The 18,504-nt window shown below is 52.2% G+C and overlaps 1 protein-coding gene across 5 annotated transcripts in view; it reads left to right on the top strand.

Annotated features, from left to right (window-relative positions):
* Positions 1–18,504, top strand: part of MTMR4 (myotubularin related protein 4) — a 56,447-nt gene that overhangs the window by 11,601 nt on the left and 26,342 nt on the right. For 2 of the 5 annotated variants that reach the window (XM_041425003.1, XM_041425006.1), the window contains exon 2: positions 8,981–9,054. In XM_041425003.1, coding sequence (XP_041280937.1) covers positions 9,052–9,054 — 3 coding nt within the window. In that variant the 5' untranslated portion in view covers positions 8,981–9,051. Of the gene's footprint in view, positions 1–7,395; positions 7,619–8,980; positions 9,055–16,126; positions 16,991–18,504 lie in introns of those variants that run through there. The other 3 variants (XM_041425004.1, XM_041425005.1, XM_041425007.1) reach the window with 3 other exon arrangements.

Raw genomic sequence — 18,504 nt, 5'->3', positions numbered from 1 at the left:
GCACATCCCTGCCTTGGAGCTGCGGGACGCCGGGAGCAGGCAGGAGCCTGGATCGCAGATGGGATGGGTCCGTCTGCACTGCTTTGGGTAGGGACCAGGCAATTGTTTGCGCTTGAATAAAGGCTTATTTGTGACTTGAAATGTCCCAACTGCTTTTTTAAAGAAAAGCAAACAAAGCTGGAGAACAACAGGCTGGAGTTACAGGGAACTTTGAAAATGTTTGCCAAAGCTCTTGCTTCCTGTCTCTGTCAGTCCCTTCGTTATGGAGTTCAGCTCCGAGCCTTGGCTTTTAATCCCTTCTCTGCCAGCTTGGGATGAAAGGCCCGTAGGGCGGGCATGGCACGGGGTCAGCAGGGTTCTCGGTCCGTGGTTCCTCCACGGTGCCCCCATGGAAAAGACGGAGGGGTCTGTCCCTGTGTGCGGCTGCCTCGGGCTGGCCGGGATGGGAAGGAGCCGGTGCGGGGATGGCAGCGCCTCCGCCGGGCCCTGCTGCCGGCCCTGCGCCTTCCGAAGGCGGAGGAGGCAGACGCTGGCCTGGCAGGGACCGTCCCCGGTGTGCTGCTGCCACCTGGTGCCACCGGCTGCCAGCCCCGGGGCTGCGGCGCCGGCAGAGCCACAGCCTCGGCAGGAGAGGGGAGGTGAGCTGAGACGCTCCTGCTCCTGGCTCTGCTTCCTTCGCCGTCTTTGCGTTCCCCTTGAAACTCTGATTTCACTGTCACTAACGGAAAGAGCAGAGTCAGCTGGCAGGCAGGCTGCTGAAATTAATTATGCTTAAAATCGTTGTAGAGATGGATAGCAGTGCTAGTTTGCTGGCAAAGTGCTGGGCTCTGTTCTCTTCTCTCATTAGCCCATACACCTTGATGGCATCTGGTTGACACTGCTGGACCCTGCAGCTGGGGTCTGTCACAATCTGCTTGTGCACCCCCATCTCACAGACTCACAGAATGCAAGGTTTGAAAAGGACCTTAAAGATAATTTTGGTTTTGTTCCATCTTGCACATGATATAAACTGTTTTCTGGCTCCTCTTTGTATCCATCTCTCCTGACTTCTGGCTGAGCAAGATGTGGCGGAGGAAAGGATGGGACAAAATGCTGCTGGGGGCATGGTCCTGGAGCTTGGATGCACCATAAAGATCCCCCCTCCCCGGTTCCTTCACTCTTCTGCAAAACATGTTGTCATTACACTGCTTTGACAGTGTCCCCAGGCTAAGCTGTACCCTGAGCCTGACACAGAGGTAGCTGGCAGGTCTTGGCTCCAGGTGTATCCCTGGCCCAGCCTATTGAGTTCAGCATTTTTTAAATTTTGGTGGTGTTTTCCTCCCCCAAGATCTAGTCTTGTTTGCCTGTCTCCCCTTCCAGCTCTTTCCACACCCTCTTCTACATTCCTGCATCTTTCCTTCCAAGGCTTCCACTGTTCTTCTCAGCAGTCCTCAGTTCTACACTGTTCAGCAGCACGAACCCCAAAATTACCTGTACCCCAGTGCTGCTCCTGCTCCAGTGATGCCTGCTCAGCTCAGTGACCCCTGTTCCCACCAGAACTCTGCCCCAGGGTCTCACTGTTCTTCCCAAGTTCTGTGATCTTCAGCCACCTCATGTATTTCCTTTTCCAAAATTTCTCCTGTTCATTCTCCATTTTGGCAGTGGTGCATCCATGGCAGCTCTGGGGTCCAGGTCTGCCCACAGCCGTGCAGGCTCAGGGCTCGTGGCAGAGCTACTCTGGGCTTTACTAAACCAGAGCTTTGCTTTTATTGGGCATTAAGCATGTGGCTGCTCCAGGCACTCCTCTGCTTTCTCCAGCCTTCTTTTACCTTTTTTTTACTGCAGAGGACCTTGTTTCTTTAGAGGGAGAAGGACAAAATATGGTGTCAGCATTCCTTCCTGCCTCTCTGCATTCCTCCTGGCACTCTGCTCCTTTCCCTGCACCAGGCACAAGGTCTCCTCTGGTTTGTCCTCTGATCTCTGCCCCTGTGCTGTCTGTTTCTCCCTGTTGCACTATTCTTCTGCCCCCCTTGCTCAGTTTCTCAGCTGCCTCTGAATCTTTCTCCATGCTGTGTAGTTTCTCCCCTGTTAAAAGCAAAGCTCACCTCTGCTCCTACTCACCTCCTATGCCTAATTTTTTTTTCCCCACTTCCATGATGAGTCCCTTGGACACAGCCCAGTCAAAGTGAAGTCCCTCATCTCCTCAGCCTGGAACTGCTGCTGCAAAAACTCTGAGCTTGGCTAAATCTCCATGTTATGCTCCCCACCTTCACCATTTGGGAGATTTGACTCTGGCAGTTGTGCTCCTGAAGTCCTGAACTTGCTCTGCCCGTTCTCTCCTTTGCTCTTCTGCTCCTTCTGCACTTCCTTGGGGATTTGCTGTCCCTGCAGGGCTCTGGTTTCTGTGCTGTTGCTCTGTGTAACCTTATCCTCACACATCTCATGCCCTCCTTTGCAGCTGGCACAGGCATATTCTGTCCCTCTCCCCCTGTGCCTGGCTGTCAGTTACAGGCCTGGATAATCTGTCCTTGTGTTCCCTGTGTCCCTGTGTGGCTGATCCCAGCCTCCAGCATCCTCCCTGTACAGCTGGATGTGCTTGCCCTGGGAATGGGCATGAGGACCAGCCCAGCATTGGCCACATGTGGGTGTGTTTTTGAGGGCTTTTCTCCCTTAGGATGGTGCTGTGCAGTCAGGAGCATTAATGGCTACGGCACCTTTCCCTGAACCCTGCAGTCCTGCAGAGAGCTGATTTATGTGTCCTGGCCTGAGCTCTTGGGAGCAATCCTACATTTGAAACCTAGATGTTCCCACTTGGAATGCAACTGAAGCCTCAGCAGCCTTCAAAGAAGTCATGATTACTTTGAAATACGAAGAAAAATGCTTTCAGGTATTTTCATCATGACCTGACTCCTGGGTTGGACAACCAGGAAGAGTTTGCAAGTCGTGACCTTCTCCTGGTGGCTGTGGGTGAGCCGGGGTGGGATGTGGTTCTGTGCCATGGGCTAAGTGAGGCAGTGCCTTACTCTGTGTTGGCCTGAGGCCGTCCCCTGGAACTCAGGAGGGCCATGCAGTGTAATGGCAGGTGGCCCCCTCCCCTGGGCTAACTCCTCTTGCCCTCCCCACATCTTGCAGGTAGGATAACTTTGAACATGAGACTCAGTCTGTGATCCCAAGTCACTGATCCTGGGAAGAGCACCTGGAGGTTGGGGTGTGCCAAGGGCACCATGGGCCGCTCTGCTTTCCCAGAGCCTGTGGAGATTCGTGTATTCAGGCCTGGACTAAAAACAACTATTTAATGGAGTTTTAAATACTCCAAGCGACAAAAAGGACAACTTTTCCCATAAGCTTGATGGAATTTATTCCATTCTGAAACTTCATCTACCAGTAATTGGATTGAGATCTGTCCTTGTCAGCAGGACCAATACTTAGCATAAATACTGCAGTATTGAAGAATTATTTTATTTTATCTTTGGGTTTTAAAGCTGCATAGGTGAGCTGGTTTTGCTTTGGATCAGTACATGGCATTGGTCTTCCTGCTCCAAGTGTGCTGGCTTAGCTCTGGCAGTTGTAGCCATGATCCCAGCAGTGCTGGGGACAGAAGTGCCACCCAGCAGTCCCCTCTGTCATCACTGCTATTATATATTTTTGCAGTGGACTTTTTGCCAGTCCCTGTTGAGCAGCTCATGTGGGGGTGCCTGTGAGATCGTCTAATCTGCACTTCCAGCAGCCCTTCATCTATGGGTAATTCTTCATCTTGGAATTCAGCCCTTCCCCCTGGTTAGACCATAAATTTTGATCCCTTCATGCTGCAGAGCAATCTGAATACTTTGGCAGCTTGTCACCATCATCTGGTATTGCTGTGACATGTGGGGGCTCTCGTAACCCAGTCTTTGCTTTTTAGTAGTTATTCAGCAGTAAAAGAATTTTGTTGTTGAAGAGCAGCTGGTCATGGCCGTCATTAGAAACAACCCTCTTAGCTGTAATTTTGTTTAAAATAACAAAGACCAGCCCATACAATCTGCTTTGCATGTAACTGTGGGGTCTGACAATTACATTTTTAGCCTCTAATTAGTGCGAGGCTTGAGATGGCTGTTTCTGTTTCATTTGGGATCACAATAAGGCTAATAGGTTTCCTGTTTTTTTTCCTTCTAACATCCCCTGCTTAATATTGGACTTGTTCTTCCCCTTTAAGTGCACCAGGACCAACTCTACCATTTTAGCTGAAATTAAAGCAAAAATCTCTGCCTGGGGCAGATGCTGAGTGCAGAGAGCTCCGCTCCAACTGCAAACAATGGCTGGAGTTTTATGAGCAATTAAAATCGAGTCTCCTAGCAGGGCGTGAGGAGCTGCCAGGGGCCACCCACCTCGCCTGGGGCACCCATAACACCCCTGCAGGCAGGAAGCCTTGGCCAGCTCTTGCTCCCTTTCCCAGCTTCCCAAAGCTCCATGTGTGTATGTGTATGGGCACCCTCCCTCCTTCCCACAGGACCCCTGTTCCGTGCTGTGCTGGCAGGTGATGGCAGGGAGCGGCTGCTCTTCCTCATTATTCTGTGTTCCCTACATTGTTCATCCCACTCTACTAGAGGCAGGGCTTTCAGCTTTTCAGAGGTTCCTGTAAATTCACAGCACTGTGCTTTTGTGGCACCTCTGTGAGACCTGGGGAGGCAGAGGGATAGGAAGTGATTCTCCTGCGTTTTGACAGCCCAGTTGCTTGTGGGGATTGCTGCGATTCTCAGTTGCTGTCGCATCCTGGCTTGGATTGCAGCTGAGAGGGGACCTGGGTGTTGCAGGCCAGAGCTGCAGTTTGGAAAAGGAGCAGTCCTTTCCTGGTGTGTGTGTGACAGTCTGGCCAGGGCAGAAGGCTGAGCATCCTGGAGGATGCAGGCAGAGCTTGGTCCTGGCGAGGTTCTTCCAGCAGCCTCTTCCACCACCTGCAGGGAACTGGGACAGAGGTTTGCAGACACTGCTCCAGTCTCTGCCCCTCTGTTTCTCATCAGGAGGGCCAAAGATCCCTGGAGGCAGCAGTGTGGTTGCATAAGGAAGTGTGGTGTGAGTCACGCGAGCAGGAGGCTACACGAGAGCAAATGAAGAGTTTTACGAGTGTTCTCAACTCTGACACGGCTTTATTATCTGAGGGCTTGTCTCCCAGACTGAGAGTTCCAGAGGAGGTTACAAGCTATAAAAATGCTCAAGAGAAGTGAATTGTTTTCTCTACTTCCCCCAGCCCAGGTGTGTCAGGTGCCATCACCTTACCAGCCCCACCCGCAGCACCAGTGCCTCCCTGCTGTGCCCCCTCCAGTGAGCTGTGGGGGGGCAGGCAGCTGCTGGCCCCTGCTCTGCCTGTGACTGCACGGCAGCAGAAGAGCCTGGGGCTCTGGGCTTCGGGGTGACTTGGAGGTGAAAAAACTCAACATGAGCTATCAGTGTGCCAGAGACAGGACAAGGAGGAATGGGTTCAAACTGAGAGAAGAAATTTAGGTTAGATACATTGGGAAGGTGAGGGTGGGCAGGCCTGGCACAGGTTGCCCAGAGAGGCTGTGGCTGCCTCTGGATCCCTGGAAGTGTCCAAGGCCAGGTAGGATGGGGGCTTGGACCAACCTGGTCTTGCCCATGACAAGGGCTGGAACAAGATGACCTTTAAGGTCCCTTTCAATCAAAAGCATTTTGTGATTAAGTGATTCCATCTGTGTGTGAAAGGCCATTGTTCTCTTTTATCTTCTTTTCCGTGCCATCCTTTTTGTCTTGGCTTTCTCTGTCCCTGGTCCCCTCTTCATTTAATTCTGTAGTATCAGCTTCTACCTTGGTATAGCAGGTGGCCAGCCCCAGCCCATCCCCTGTGACCAAGATTTTAAGGAGAACTTCTGTCCTGAATTTTGGGGTAATCCAGCCTCTCGCATGGGAAGCATCTCCTTGAGCAGATGCCAAACCTGATTTCTACAGGAGAAGTTGGTGGGTCCAGCCCAGAGAGGTGCTGGACAGCATTGCTGGGTGCAGTGGGCAGCTACTACCTCTCTCCCAAGGGCTGGAGACCCTGGGCTAGAGGCTACAGAGGCACAGCAGCCTTTGCAAGGAGGAGGGCCATGGCCAGCCCTGAAACAGAGGGAAGCATTTGAGATGCCAGCACAGGAGCATATGGAGCTCCACAAGTGCTCAAGGAAGACTGCCTGGTGGCCTGGGCCGGGTGTCATTCGGGTAAGGCTGGAGGTCCCCAGAGGTACAAGCAGCACTTGGATTTTTGTGGTATCTCCTGGCTTTTTCTCACCCCATAAATCCTCAGGAACCCCTCCAGCTTTGCCCCTTCACCCAAAGGAGGAGGAAGGCCCCGGGGACACAGGAGCAGCAGCATTCTAGCAGGCTGAGCTCATGGGGCAAGGAGTCCTGCTGCCATGGACTGCCTTCCTCTTGGGCAACTGGCTGTCCAGAGAGCTGGGGGATGGGAGTGAGGAGGAACCTCCTCAGTCATGACACAGCCACAGAGTTTCAGTTTCTGGTCATTACCAATTTGTACAAGGAAGGAGCTGAGAAACTGCGCTGGCCATTAGCAGTGATTGCACACATTGGTTTAAAGCACACTGCAGGGACAGTACTCCTGTTGTTCAGTGTTGTCAATAATTCAAATCTCTTCAGATTTAGTGAAAAAAGCATATTTAACATTTTTCTTCCCTTTCTGACTCTCCTAGTAGCTCCTGCTGGAGGCTCTTTCCTCTGTAAAGTCTGATATGTGAGATCATTTGCTAAGTAGTGGGAAAAAGGCTTTTATAGTTCAAAAAAGACAGACTGATCTGGGTTTGAAGGGTGATAGTGCAGTATTTGGCTTTTTCTGTTTCCATAGGAAATTTTATTCCCAGTGTGTGGGGATCATAGTTTCCTGGAACGTGGTGACCTGCTTGTAAATGTAAGGTAATATGACAGAATGGTTTGGGTTGGAAGGAACCTTACAGATCATCTTGTTCTACCCCCTGCCATAACAGGGACACCTTCCACTGTCCCAGGCTGCTCCAAGCCCTGTCCAGCCCGGCCTTGGGCACTGCCAGGGATCCAGGGGCAGCCACAGCTGCTCTGGGCACCCTGTGCCAGGGCCTGCCCACCCTCCCAGGGAACAATTCCTGCCCAATATCCCATCTATCCCTGCCCTCTGACAGAGGGAAGCCGTTCCCTGTGTCTTGTCCCTCCATGCCTTGTCCAGATCTCCTCGAGCCCCCTCAGGCTCTGGAAGTGGCTCTGAGCTCTCCCTGGATCCTTTCTTTCTCCAGGTGAACACCCCCAGCTCTCCCAGCCTGGCTCCAGCACAGAGAAGCTCCAGCCCTCAGAGCAGCTCCATGGCCCCAGAAAGATAAGAATTAAATGTAGAGATGTATTGTACAAGTCTGGAGTCCTTTCTGACCTCCCACTCCTTTCTCCTGTCCTTTCCTGTCAAGCGCATGGTGGGATGTGAGATGACCTGAAAGGCCAAGGACAACAATTCCAACTTGGGCACGGCAGGAGCAGGGTGGGAGCAGCTGCCTCACTGTGGGAATCACATCTCAGCAATGACTCCTTCATGCTGGCATTCAGCTTGGCCTTCTGATGTGTGGGTGTCAAATCTGACTTAATTCTGGGCTGGGAAGGAAATCCCTGAGCAAAGGAAAGCCTTGGGCAGGTATTCAGAGCTCTTTTGTAGCCAGTACAGTTCCTGAGTGATGGAACGAGGGGGATTCCCAGCTGGGGTGTGTTGTATGAGATGTTTAGATAATCTCCAATTGCACATTTGTTGGCATTTGTATTTCACCTGAGGAAGAGAAAGGTTAAAATTAATGGTGGCAAAATTTACGGAAGACCTTGAGCATTCCTGGAGTTCTGACATGCTGCAGGGAACTGGCAGAAATCAGGTTGGGTTGGTGAGCTCTGAGCAGTCCTCAACCTACACTGAAATACTGAAGATCCCTGTTAAAAATGTCATTGTATTTAAAAAAAACATTGGGACACACACATGCAGATTTCTGTGCTACTTCACAGAATCCCAGAATGGTTTGGGTAGGAAGGGACCTTAAAACCCATCCCCCCCCCTACCACAGGCAGGGACACCTTCCACTATCCCAGGTTGCTCCAAGCCCCATCCAGCCTGGCCTTGGGCACTGCCAGGCATGGGGCAGTGGGAAGCTGCTCAGGCACATGAGTGGTACCAGGACAGGAGTGCCCAGGGCTCAGCCCATCCCTGGTCCCAGTGTTTAATTGTAGATAATTCCATCCCCTCTGGGGGGCTGGAAGAGCAAAACACAGGCAAAATGTGGGCAGATGGGAGAGATGTTGGTGATCAACTGATCTTGGAGACACCTGAAAACTTTGAGGAAGGGTCTCTTCCTCCATGGAGTTCCCAATATCACCTGTGGGAGCATCTGGTCCTGTTGGAAAGGATCTTGGAGCAGGACCTTGTTCAAGTCTTGCTGCTTGGCTTTCCCCTTCCTACAGATGCCTCCTGTGACCTCCCTCAAGCAGGGCAAAGCTGGCAGAAGGACCTGCTGGTTTTTCCTGGTACTTGGAGTGCTTGCATCCTGCCCCACCTCCAGGCACGACCCAACTGGATTTAGAGGTGTTTTCCTTCCAGGACCACCTTCTCCAAACACTCAAGTTCCCTGTGCAGGATCTTCCCCAGGTCTTTGAACCACCATGACCAAGCCTGTGTTCCTTCAGCTCCCCGCTGTGTTCCCCCAAAGTGGGGGTTTTGTGCTTGTGGGGCACAGGCTATTGTGTGCTTACGTGACAAGTCGTGGGTGCTGTGTTAGTGAGTGACCAAAAGGATTTGGTGGCTCCCCCTGATGCTGAATCTGGTTTCCAGCAGCTCCTGGAAAGGGCACAAAACAGAGGTTGGCAGGGATAGGGAGAGACTGGGCACTGGCCTCGGGGGTCTTGATTTTTTTTCCCCTTTGTGTTCACACTGGAGTACTGTTCGTGTAAATTAAATTTCTTAACTAAATTCATATAAGCTAAATTTCTGCTCTGGGTTGTCTCCTCTTTGCTGCAGGTGAGACTTGTGGAAGAACAAGAAGAGACTGAGCTGTGATTGAACCGTGAGGGTTTGGACAGTGCCTGAGGATGGTGAGTCCATGTCCTATTTCATCTCTACAGGATGGACATTGAGGGGCTGGAGCATGTCCAGGGAAGGGAACAGAACTGGGAAGGGTCTGGAGCCCCAGGAGCAGCTGAGGGAGCTGGGAAGGGGCTCAGCCTGGAGAAAAGGAGGCTCAGGGGGCCCTTGTGGCTCTGCACAACTCCTGACAGGAGGGGACAGCCGGGGGGTCGGGCTGTGCTCCGAGGGAACAGGGACAGGAGGAGAGGGAACGGCCTCGGGCTGGGCCAGGGGAGGGTCAGGGTGGATTTTGGGGAAATTCCCTCACTGGAAGGGTTGTCCAGTCCTGGCATAGCTGCCCAGGGCAGTGTCAGTGTCTCTGTGCCTAGAGGGGTTTAACAGCCCTTCAATGAGGCACTTGGGGACATGGGGCAGTGGTGGCCTTGGCAGTGCTTTGGGGATGGTTGGACTCACTGATCTTTGAGAACTTTTCCAACCCTCATGCTTCCATGATTCTGATCTCCCTCTGTCCTCTGTGGGTGGTCTTGTTCTTTGTATGTCCAAATCTTGTACTGCTGCTTACTGTAGGAGAAGAAATACAAGAATGGGCAAGAAGAGTGCAACAGTATTGTGTATTATATACAATAATATAATAGAGAGGATTTATCACTGTCATCAAGATGCACTTAACAGGAAACATTTATTCCTAAATCTCTTATTGGAATATATTGGGGAAAAAGTAAGTAAGACTGAAACCCTCTTCTGTCTCCCTCTACTACTGACATAGTCATCCAGTTTTTGTGGCTTACTGATTTATTTTTTCTTTAAAACTTACTGCTGGGATTTCTCATTGTGTTCCTCTGTCACCTCTCAGTGAAGGATTTCACACCATGTTAATAACAGCTCTGGTGCCACCAAAGAAGCAGAAATTTCACAAGAATTAGTCACAGAAAAATGTGGTAGCAAAGAATCTGAACCACAGCCAAAGCAGCGAGATTGCCGATAAACTCGGATAAAGGGCCTCTAATATCTCCAGCAAGAAATAACCCAAAATACAAGGGATCTGCTGGGAGGAAAAAACTAGAGACTGGGAATGTTGAAAGATATGCTGAGAGTGTCCTGAGGGGGGTAGTTTGAAGATGGGTGATCTGCATGTGGGCTGTGGGTGGGCAGAGCCTGAACTTGCTGCAGTGACATGGATCAGCACCGGCTTCGTGTTGTTGTGGGGGAAGAGGTGCTGAGGAGAACTGCAGAGACAGACAAAGGGCTGGAAATTCAGACTGGGGGCATGAAAATTTAGGTTAAACACATTAGAAAAAATAAAAGATAAAAATCTGGCAGAGTGCTCGAGGAAGTGGTGATGTCTCCTGAGGGATTGTCCCCGATGTATTTTGTTAACAACTGGAATAGGAAAGGAGACGTGCTCTCTGCATCAGTTAAGCTCTCAGCTCGAGTAGTTACACACTCAGCATTTTTTGAGCCCCTGTCCTCACGCTCTCTGGTGCTGCCTCAAGATCTCCTGTGCTTCCTGCTGGAAGAGCTGATGCCCATGCTGCAGGGTGAGGAACTTAGTCTGGGGTGGGGAGGTGAAAGTCCTCGCCTGTCAAAACCTGAGAAAGGGCCTCACACTTCAGCTTGGAGCTGCCCTGGTGTCACATTGGAGGTGTAAAACCCAACAGCTCCTCTGGGTGGGACTGAGGTGAGAGGGATGCAGATGTATCCAGATATGAATGGAAAAAGGGAATAAACCCAGGGAAAATGCATCAAAAATCCCCCCAGAAAACATGGAGAAGGCCAGACTGGGCCCCCTGAGGGCAGGCTAGTCAGACACCTGAGTGACAGGGCCCAGTGAGTGCTGCAGGGGTGCCTGACTCAGGTGTGTGCCCTCACCTGGCAGCATCTGCAGCTCAGGGACTTGGTAATCCAGAAACTATTTATTGATGTTTCATGAGCCCTTGCTAGGTTTTCCTTCCATGAATTCATCAGGCTTTTAAAAACCAGGTGAAGTTGTCTGCAGTTGTGTCAGAGCTGTGCTGCCGAGCACCTCTTGCTTTGTTTTGGAACCAGCCCTGTGTTGTTTTGGTTCTTGTACTGGGAATAACAATAAAGTGTGGTGCTGCCTGTGAGCGTCTCCTGCCCTTCAGGGTTTTTTAGATCTCCACACATTCCCCTTAGACATCAGAAGAGCTCTAGTCTTTTAAATTCTCTGTAGTAAAGCCATCTTTAGTTCTCGTCACCCCTCCATGGACCTGGTTTTTGTTTTTATGTTTTTTTGGGGGACAGGGGTTGGGTTTGGTTGGTTGGTTTTTTGATGTTTTTCTGGTTGGTTTTTTGTTGGGTTTTTTGGTGTTTTTTTTGGTTTTTTGGGTTTTTTTTGAGAGCAGAGACTGGAATTTTGGATTTACTAAAACATGGAAGCTTTTCTTTTCCCTGAACTCCTTTCCTGTGTCTGGACAGACCTTACCCTGACCTGGCCCTGCCCACCCTTAGGTGTAATCGTTGTTTGATTTCTTTTACACAAGAGGGTTTCCTTATCAGTACCCTAATATACCTTTACTGTTTCAAAGGATCTTCTGAAAAGCTTTTTGGTTTTGTTTTTTTTTATGTTTTATTAAAATGCTCCTGTGATTTTTTGAAAATTATTTTTTCATTTCAGAAAAAAATAAACCAACCACCAAAAGCACCTCCCATTTCACCAACTGTTTTGGGAAGAGACTATGGGCTTTTTGTCTCCCAAAAAGGGCAAGGGAGAGAAAGCGATTTGTAATTGCAAGCTGTAGAAATAAGCACTTACCTCCACCCTTTAACTGAGCTTCTGTCAGCAAGCTGAAGGCAGAGAGCTGATGGCAAATCCTGACAGCTCCTTGGAGTCCTTCTGTGCCCTCTCCGGAGGGCTGTGGCTCCTGAGCTGGACACAGGGAGGGCTGGAGCTGGGCTGTGGGTTAAGGGCTGCCTGGGGCTGGCTGGGTGCCTGTTCCCTGCAGGCATACCGAGTGCTTCCTTAGCTCCCTGTGCTCACAGCAGGCTGAGGCCACAGCCCCAGTGTCTGTGCTTAGCAAGGGTAGGCCCAAAAGCTTTGCCCTCACCCAGCAGCACTCCAGAGCACCTCATCACCTGCTCTTCCCTTTCTGCTGCTCCGGGTTCGTGGTCTAGTGTTAACAGCTTGGATTGCATGACTCTTCCCACTTTTCCCCAAAACTAGCTTCTGATGGGAATGACCTTGAAGACAGCACTAGTGCTGGTTTAATCCTGAACTCTGGCTAATGGAGCCCTAACGAGCACTTGGTACCTTAATACATTACTTAAAACTAATCTGGCAGATGGGTTGGTGCCGGTGCTGTGCTGGCACTCGGTGCTCAGCCCCCACAGCAGCATTCCCTCTCCTGACTGCTGGGATACTGGCACTGTAGGCATCTGGTTCTTACCCTGAGGGGGCCCATGACTTATCCAAGGTGGGCATTGGCAGCCACCCTTCATCCCCTCGTGCTGGTGCATGGAGTTGGCAGCCCATGTCTTGCACCCTTTTGTCCTTCTCCTCAAAGGTTTCTTGATACACATTCAGTTCCATGCTCACCTCTGGGCACCTTTCTGAACAAATACTAAATGCAGTATTACAGATCTATAAATTATTGTCATCCTATCCAGATTAAAAGATGACACCCACCATCCCAGTGCTGATTTATGGGGTATAAAACAGTAACTTCTCTTTGCACAGGTTTAAGGGTTTGTTTCCACCTCAGGCTCAGCAGCCTTTCAGTTCACCCACAAACCTCCCTAGGCTTTGAGGAAACGAACTGTTTATGTAGGGGGACCTGAAACAAAGATGCCCTTTGTGCAACAGAAATAGGAGAGGCCGAACAAGAAGGGCCTTTGGCCACAGCTCATCAGTCTCAGCATCAGCTTATGGAGAGAGAGAAATATGTGTCTGAGGGCAGCTCATCTCACCCCATGTAGGCATCTGCCAGGCAGAAAAAGAATAAATTTTAACTTTTAGAATGAGATAAATGATGCAAGTCTCTCCACTCCCCATCTCATCTGGAAAAAAAGATCTAGATAACCAGTTCCTAGTTTGATCTTCACTGAAAATAAATATTCAGACCTGGAAGGATCTAAAGTAGAGTGTCCTGATGGCCCCTCTGCTGCTGGAGCCCCTGGTCGTCAGACAGAGCTTCCCTGGCTCTTGCTGACTTACTTCTCATGTCCTGGAATTCCCTTTCCAGGGCAGTCACCTCCTCCTGCCAATTTTTCTGTCAGTTTCCTCCAGCTGGAGGCAGATCAGGGCAGTCTGTGCAGTGGATGTGCTACCAGGGACAGGGCTGTGCATGCAGATTTCTGCCAGCCCTTGCCTTCCCTCCCCTCCCCTCCATCTGTAGGGTGGTGCCCCGTGCTGGGGTGAGGAAAAGCTCACCCTTAATCCATAGAAGCAATATGTGTGGTGCCTTCTACCTAAGGAGAGAGCAACTTTATTTGTGGTGCCAAAAAGAAATAGAGGATAAAGCTATGTCAGGGTTGGGAAGGGTGTACATGTCTGTGGAAGGCTGAGTCAGGTGTGCTGGCAACTCCCTGCAGTGAATGAGACCAGTTCTTATCCTAGAATCATGGAATGGTTTGGGTTAGAAGGGACCTGGCCAGGTGGGAATTAGCTGCTCCCTGGTCCCCACTTTCCCAAACTTGCAGAAAGCTGGACCAGCCACTGGCAAAATGATTAATTTCAGGATGCTGACTGGCTCCAGACCACAAGAGAGATTTCAGCATCCTGATGCTTGTCCTGTGCTCCCAATGCAGATTCCTTGGGCACGTGGGACCAGATGTTCCCTGTGAACCCTGTGCTGCAGCCTGAGCTCCTGGTGCATGTAGGCATGTCTCCATAAGGAGTATCATCTCCTTTGGAGGCTGCAGGATGGCCCCTTGAGTGCCAGTCCTGTCTTTGCCAAGCACTGTATAATCTCCAAGCCTCTGAATCCCTTTTGGGACCTTCGGCAGAAGGCTGCAAGCTGTTTACCTGCAGTGTGGATCCAGGGAGGGGTGGGAGGAGCAGCACAGGAACAGTGGGCATTGCTAGTGGGAGGGAAAGGGTGCGAATCACTGCCAGCTGCCCGTAAGAACATGCTGCCCACATTATATTCAGCTCCTCTTCCTCAGAGCTGAGAAACACTTGAAAGGGTGGTTGGGAGATGATGAAGGAGATTTCTCTCTCTGCCTACATGAACACACACACTGAGAATAATCAGAGGAGCCCAGTTCTGTTGAAGAACCTTCTCTTCCTATGTGATTTGTGACAGTGGAGAAGAGAGCCCAGCTGGGGAGGCATCCGAGGTGGCATTTAGGAATTCCCTCCTCAGCTAAGGAGTCTGGAGCACTCTGCAGTCCTGTGCTGGGCTGCCCAGCACCATTCCTTCCTTTGCCTGGGTCACTGGAGGGAAAGGAGGGCAGGTATTTTGGGAACTCTTGAAGGAAGTGAAAGCAGAGTCTGAATCAAGTTCCTCTTGAAAGTCTGTGAAGCCACTGAACTTTAGAGCAAGGTTTCTGCTCTGCACCAGGCTCAGTGCTTGGGCAGAAGTTTCTAAGTCATGTGAGTCTTTTTCTATACTAAAAGTGCAGAAATATTTCAGTGAAAGCAGAAGTTCTATTTGTGGATGTTCAGGTCAGCTTAGGTTGGAAATTCAGAGTACTGATCTGATGAGCAGCCCTTTAACTCTGCACAGCTGCAGCTTAGGGATGTTACAATGCAAACAATCCCTGTATCAGGCCCTAAACTGAGCCTTGGCCCTAAAAAACTTACTGTTGGTTGGAGCAAACCTCTTACCTGCCTTGTCTGTGGTTTTGTGTGCTCAAGACTCTGGTCCTGTGCTGTGTGCACTTAACACCAATGTGCTCACACTCTGCCCAAGAGACTCCCGGACTTCAGCTGTTCCCTGGATGTGCTGTGTTGCTTTTCCCCTGATACATGTCAAGAACCCAATAAATATTTGCTTTATAATGTTTCTAGCCACACTTTCTCTCCAGTATAAAAGGTTCCTTCAGCTTTAGCTGCTCTGTCGTCTCTCAGCATTCCCTCCAGTGACCCAGGCACAGGTCACCTGCAGGGAGCAGGGCACCTCTCCTGCCATTCACTTTTGGCCAAGACAAATCTGTAACCTCATCCATAACCCTCTGTCCTTACGTGTAACTCTCTGTTTGTGCCCATAACCCTCTGGTTTTGTGTTCTGGTTTGTGGGTGCCAGCAAGTTCAGGTTCCCCAAGGATGAGCAATGCCTGACATCCACCCACTGCGCTCCATGTAAATGTTAGAGGGTGAAATGGGATTTCATGGCTTATCTGCAGGTGTGGCTATGTGTTCTTCTAAGTCTTTTATCCTAAGTAGTGAAACTGGTGTAACCATGTGAGCCTGTGGGATTGTTTTGTCAGCAAGGGAGCTCATGGAACTGGATTTTGACCTGCAAGTGGCAGTGGGCAGCACGTCTGGGTGTCACAAAGCTGTCCCTTTAGGCGAACCAGCTCTGAATAATCTAACCTTGAACAATTTTGCAGAGAAGTGTTGAAGTCTTTTATCTGACTTAAGAAAAGCTCTTTGAGATCCCATTGGTATTGCTGGGGAGAGCTGTCTGCAGTGCTTTGGGGCAAACACGTCTAAGAGGAGCTCAATGGCTACAGGCTGTGCTCTGTTTGATTTGTGTTTTGGGAGCAAAAAGCTGATGTGATTTGAGCCAGATAGTGGGGGTTTTGAGGACCGATGAAGGGTCAGGTTTTAAATTTGCATTTTAACAAGAGATTATCCCTCTGGCTCAGTGGTGGGGGCCGAGCAGTAGCTGATGGTAGAAATGAAGATGGGTTTGCCCAGGAAGCTGCTCCTGTGGTTCCTGAGATAGACTGCGAACTGGGAGCTGTTTGCTCCTGGGCTTGATGAACAGCAAGTAGTAAAGGTGAGCTTATAGGGGGCTGGTGTGGGGAGGTGGGTGCTCAATCACAGCATTTCCTGCGCCCATGGCCTTACCCTGTGTCTGTGAGCATTTCCAGTGGGAGCTGGGGAAACTTCACATGGGAGCTAAGTGTCCAGGTGGTCAGCGAGAGGAGCCTTGTCCACTCCAGAGCCCAGGCTCCAGCACACAGGAGCTGGTGGGAGCCAGGGACATCTGACTAGTCCCTGTGCACATGAAGCTCCTAGAACCGAGGACTTACAGTCTTGGGAGTGTTGAGTGGTGAGGTGAGCAGGGCAGCCCCGTTATCCTCATCTCCCGGTCCAGGCACGGAGGTCCGTAAGCCAGCCTGCTGGAGGATAGTAGGCTCAGGGTGCAGTGGTAAATCCTGGCTGAGCTTCTGGGAGCAGGGCCAGGGCTGAGGGCTCGGCATTGGAGTGGAAGGCTGGGGGCAGAGGCCTCGGGGCAAAGGGCTTGATGCTGGCCTGGAGGAGTCGGCACAGGGGTGGAGGGCTCGGGGCAGAGGGCTCGATGCCAGGGTGGAGGGCTCGGGGCAGAGGGCGCGGTGCCGGGGCACGAAGCAGCCTTCCCGCTATTGTTCCCGGCGCTCCCAGTGCCGCCATCAGTGCGGCGCGAGGCCGGTGCCGGCGGGAGCAGCGCCATGGGCCGCGAATGCCGCTCCCGGCCGAGGAACGGGCAGTGCCCGCGATCCCGCCGCCCGCTCCATTTTCTGTCTCGCCCGTCACGGAGACGCTCAGATGGCAGAGCCGCGCTCAGCGGCCCTGGGAGGGAGGTGGAGTCTGCCCGTCCTCCGCCCGCCCTCCCTCCATTGTCGGCGGCGGCACCGGCACCGGCACCTGCTCGGGCCGCCGGCGGCCGGGATGCTCCTGCCCTTCCCGGCGGAGCGGGGACGCTGCCGCAGTGCCGGGGCCGCAGCTCGCAGCCGAAGGGAGGAGATGCTGCTTCTGCCTGCCCGGCCCTGCTGCCGCCTCGGGAAATGAACATGAGTCTGCCAGGCCGCGTCTCCTGCTCCATGCTCAACTGCTTTGTAAGTGCTGCTTTTTATTCCCCTTCTTTCCTCCATGGAAGCGGGGCCGTAAGCCAGCCGCGCTCTCCAACTCACATGCCGGTGGAGGCATCCTCTGGATCTGCCCAGGGAGAAGGGGGATCCCCTTCTGGCTCTCACTTGCCGCCGGAGGACACCGTGGCCCGTCCCTCCTGCCCTGGCCGGGCCCAAGGGCACAGCAGTGCCCGGCGCCGCGGGCTGAGCCCCGGCAGGCCCTGGCCACTGTGCTGAGCCCCGGCAGGCCCCGGCCACTGTGCTGAGCCCCGGCAGGCCCTGGCCACTGTGCTGAGCCCCGGCAGGCCCTGCGCCCTGCCTGGAGCTGGGAAATTACCGTGCGAGAGCAGCCGAGCCCCGGGGAGCCCCGCGCCCCCTCCCTGGCTGCGGCTGTGCAGGACCCCTCCGGTGCGGTGCTGTGCTGAGGGTCCTGCGCTCGGCACCTTTTATACCTTCAGCGAGAGGGGGTTTCCTGCTCTGACCCTTCCTGCAGACCCACCCTCAACCCCCCAGGGCACTCCTGGCCAGATGGGCTCCGAGGGCTTCAGGAGGCTTGGGAGGAGAGCAGGGTGCTGGCCCCCACCCTGCCGGTACCGGGGATGGGGCTGTGGCAGGAGGGGATGCTCAGCCTCTGCCTGCCCTGTGCTGCAGGCAAGGAGGGACTCAAGGACACCCAGGCGGGTGGGGAGCTCAGGCTGCCCTGTTCCAGTTCCTGCTGCTCCCTGGGATTTCTCTGCGAACTGCAGCGTGAGGATGGGAGAGGATCTCTGCTTCCTAGCTGCTGCACCGGCACACGGGCACACACCTTCCCTTTGTGCTCTCCTGGGCTGGTGCCTCAGCCTTGGAGTGAGCCACTGGCAGGAGGGGGCCCCAAGCCTCTCGTGGTCTCCAGTGAGCACAGGCTGCTGCTGGAGCTGGTGCTGTGCCCTGTGTCCCTCACAGTGTGGTGACAGGGGCAGTGCCTTTGCCTCCAGCTGGGGATGATGCTGAGTTTTATGAAGGCTCTAACAGCATGTTACATGTGTGTAGGTTCCTTGGATGTGAGGTGAGAGTGGTCTGGCTGCCCCTGTCTGAGGTCCAGGGAGCACCTCAGGCCAGGCTCTTCTTGCAGATTCTGAGGCTTCAGCCCCTGTCAGTAACACAAGAGGATTCAGCAGAATTTGAAATATTCCTGAGCCAGAAGGATTGGGATCTCCTTTCTTCAGGCTGAAATTGGGATTCTGGCTTGGGTGACATATCCAGAAAGATATGCCATTTTAAAATATTACTCAGTGCTTACAGAACACAGTGTTTCCTGGTAAATGCTAGAGCCTAGAGCTAGAGTTAGAGAGCAAGCAGCCTTCTGAAGAAAACATTCCCACACCAAATACATGTGGAATTAGCACCATCCTGGACTCCCAGCAGTGAGCATCTGCAGCTGAATGTCCGGGTGCCACTCCTTTGGGCAGCAGTTCAGTGATATGACAGGACCTGGGTGAGGGCTGGTGAAAATTGGCACCGAT

Source organism: Onychostruthus taczanowskii, unplaced genomic scaffold, assembly GCF_017590055.1.
Source record: "Onychostruthus taczanowskii isolate IOZ18803 unplaced genomic scaffold, ASM1759005v1 scaffold86, whole genome shotgun sequence".
Classification (NCBI taxonomy): domain Eukaryota; kingdom Metazoa; phylum Chordata; class Aves; order Passeriformes; family Passeridae; genus Onychostruthus; species Onychostruthus taczanowskii.
Note: the sequence above shows the minus strand (reverse complement) of the source record. Positions and strands in the feature narration are given on the sequence as shown.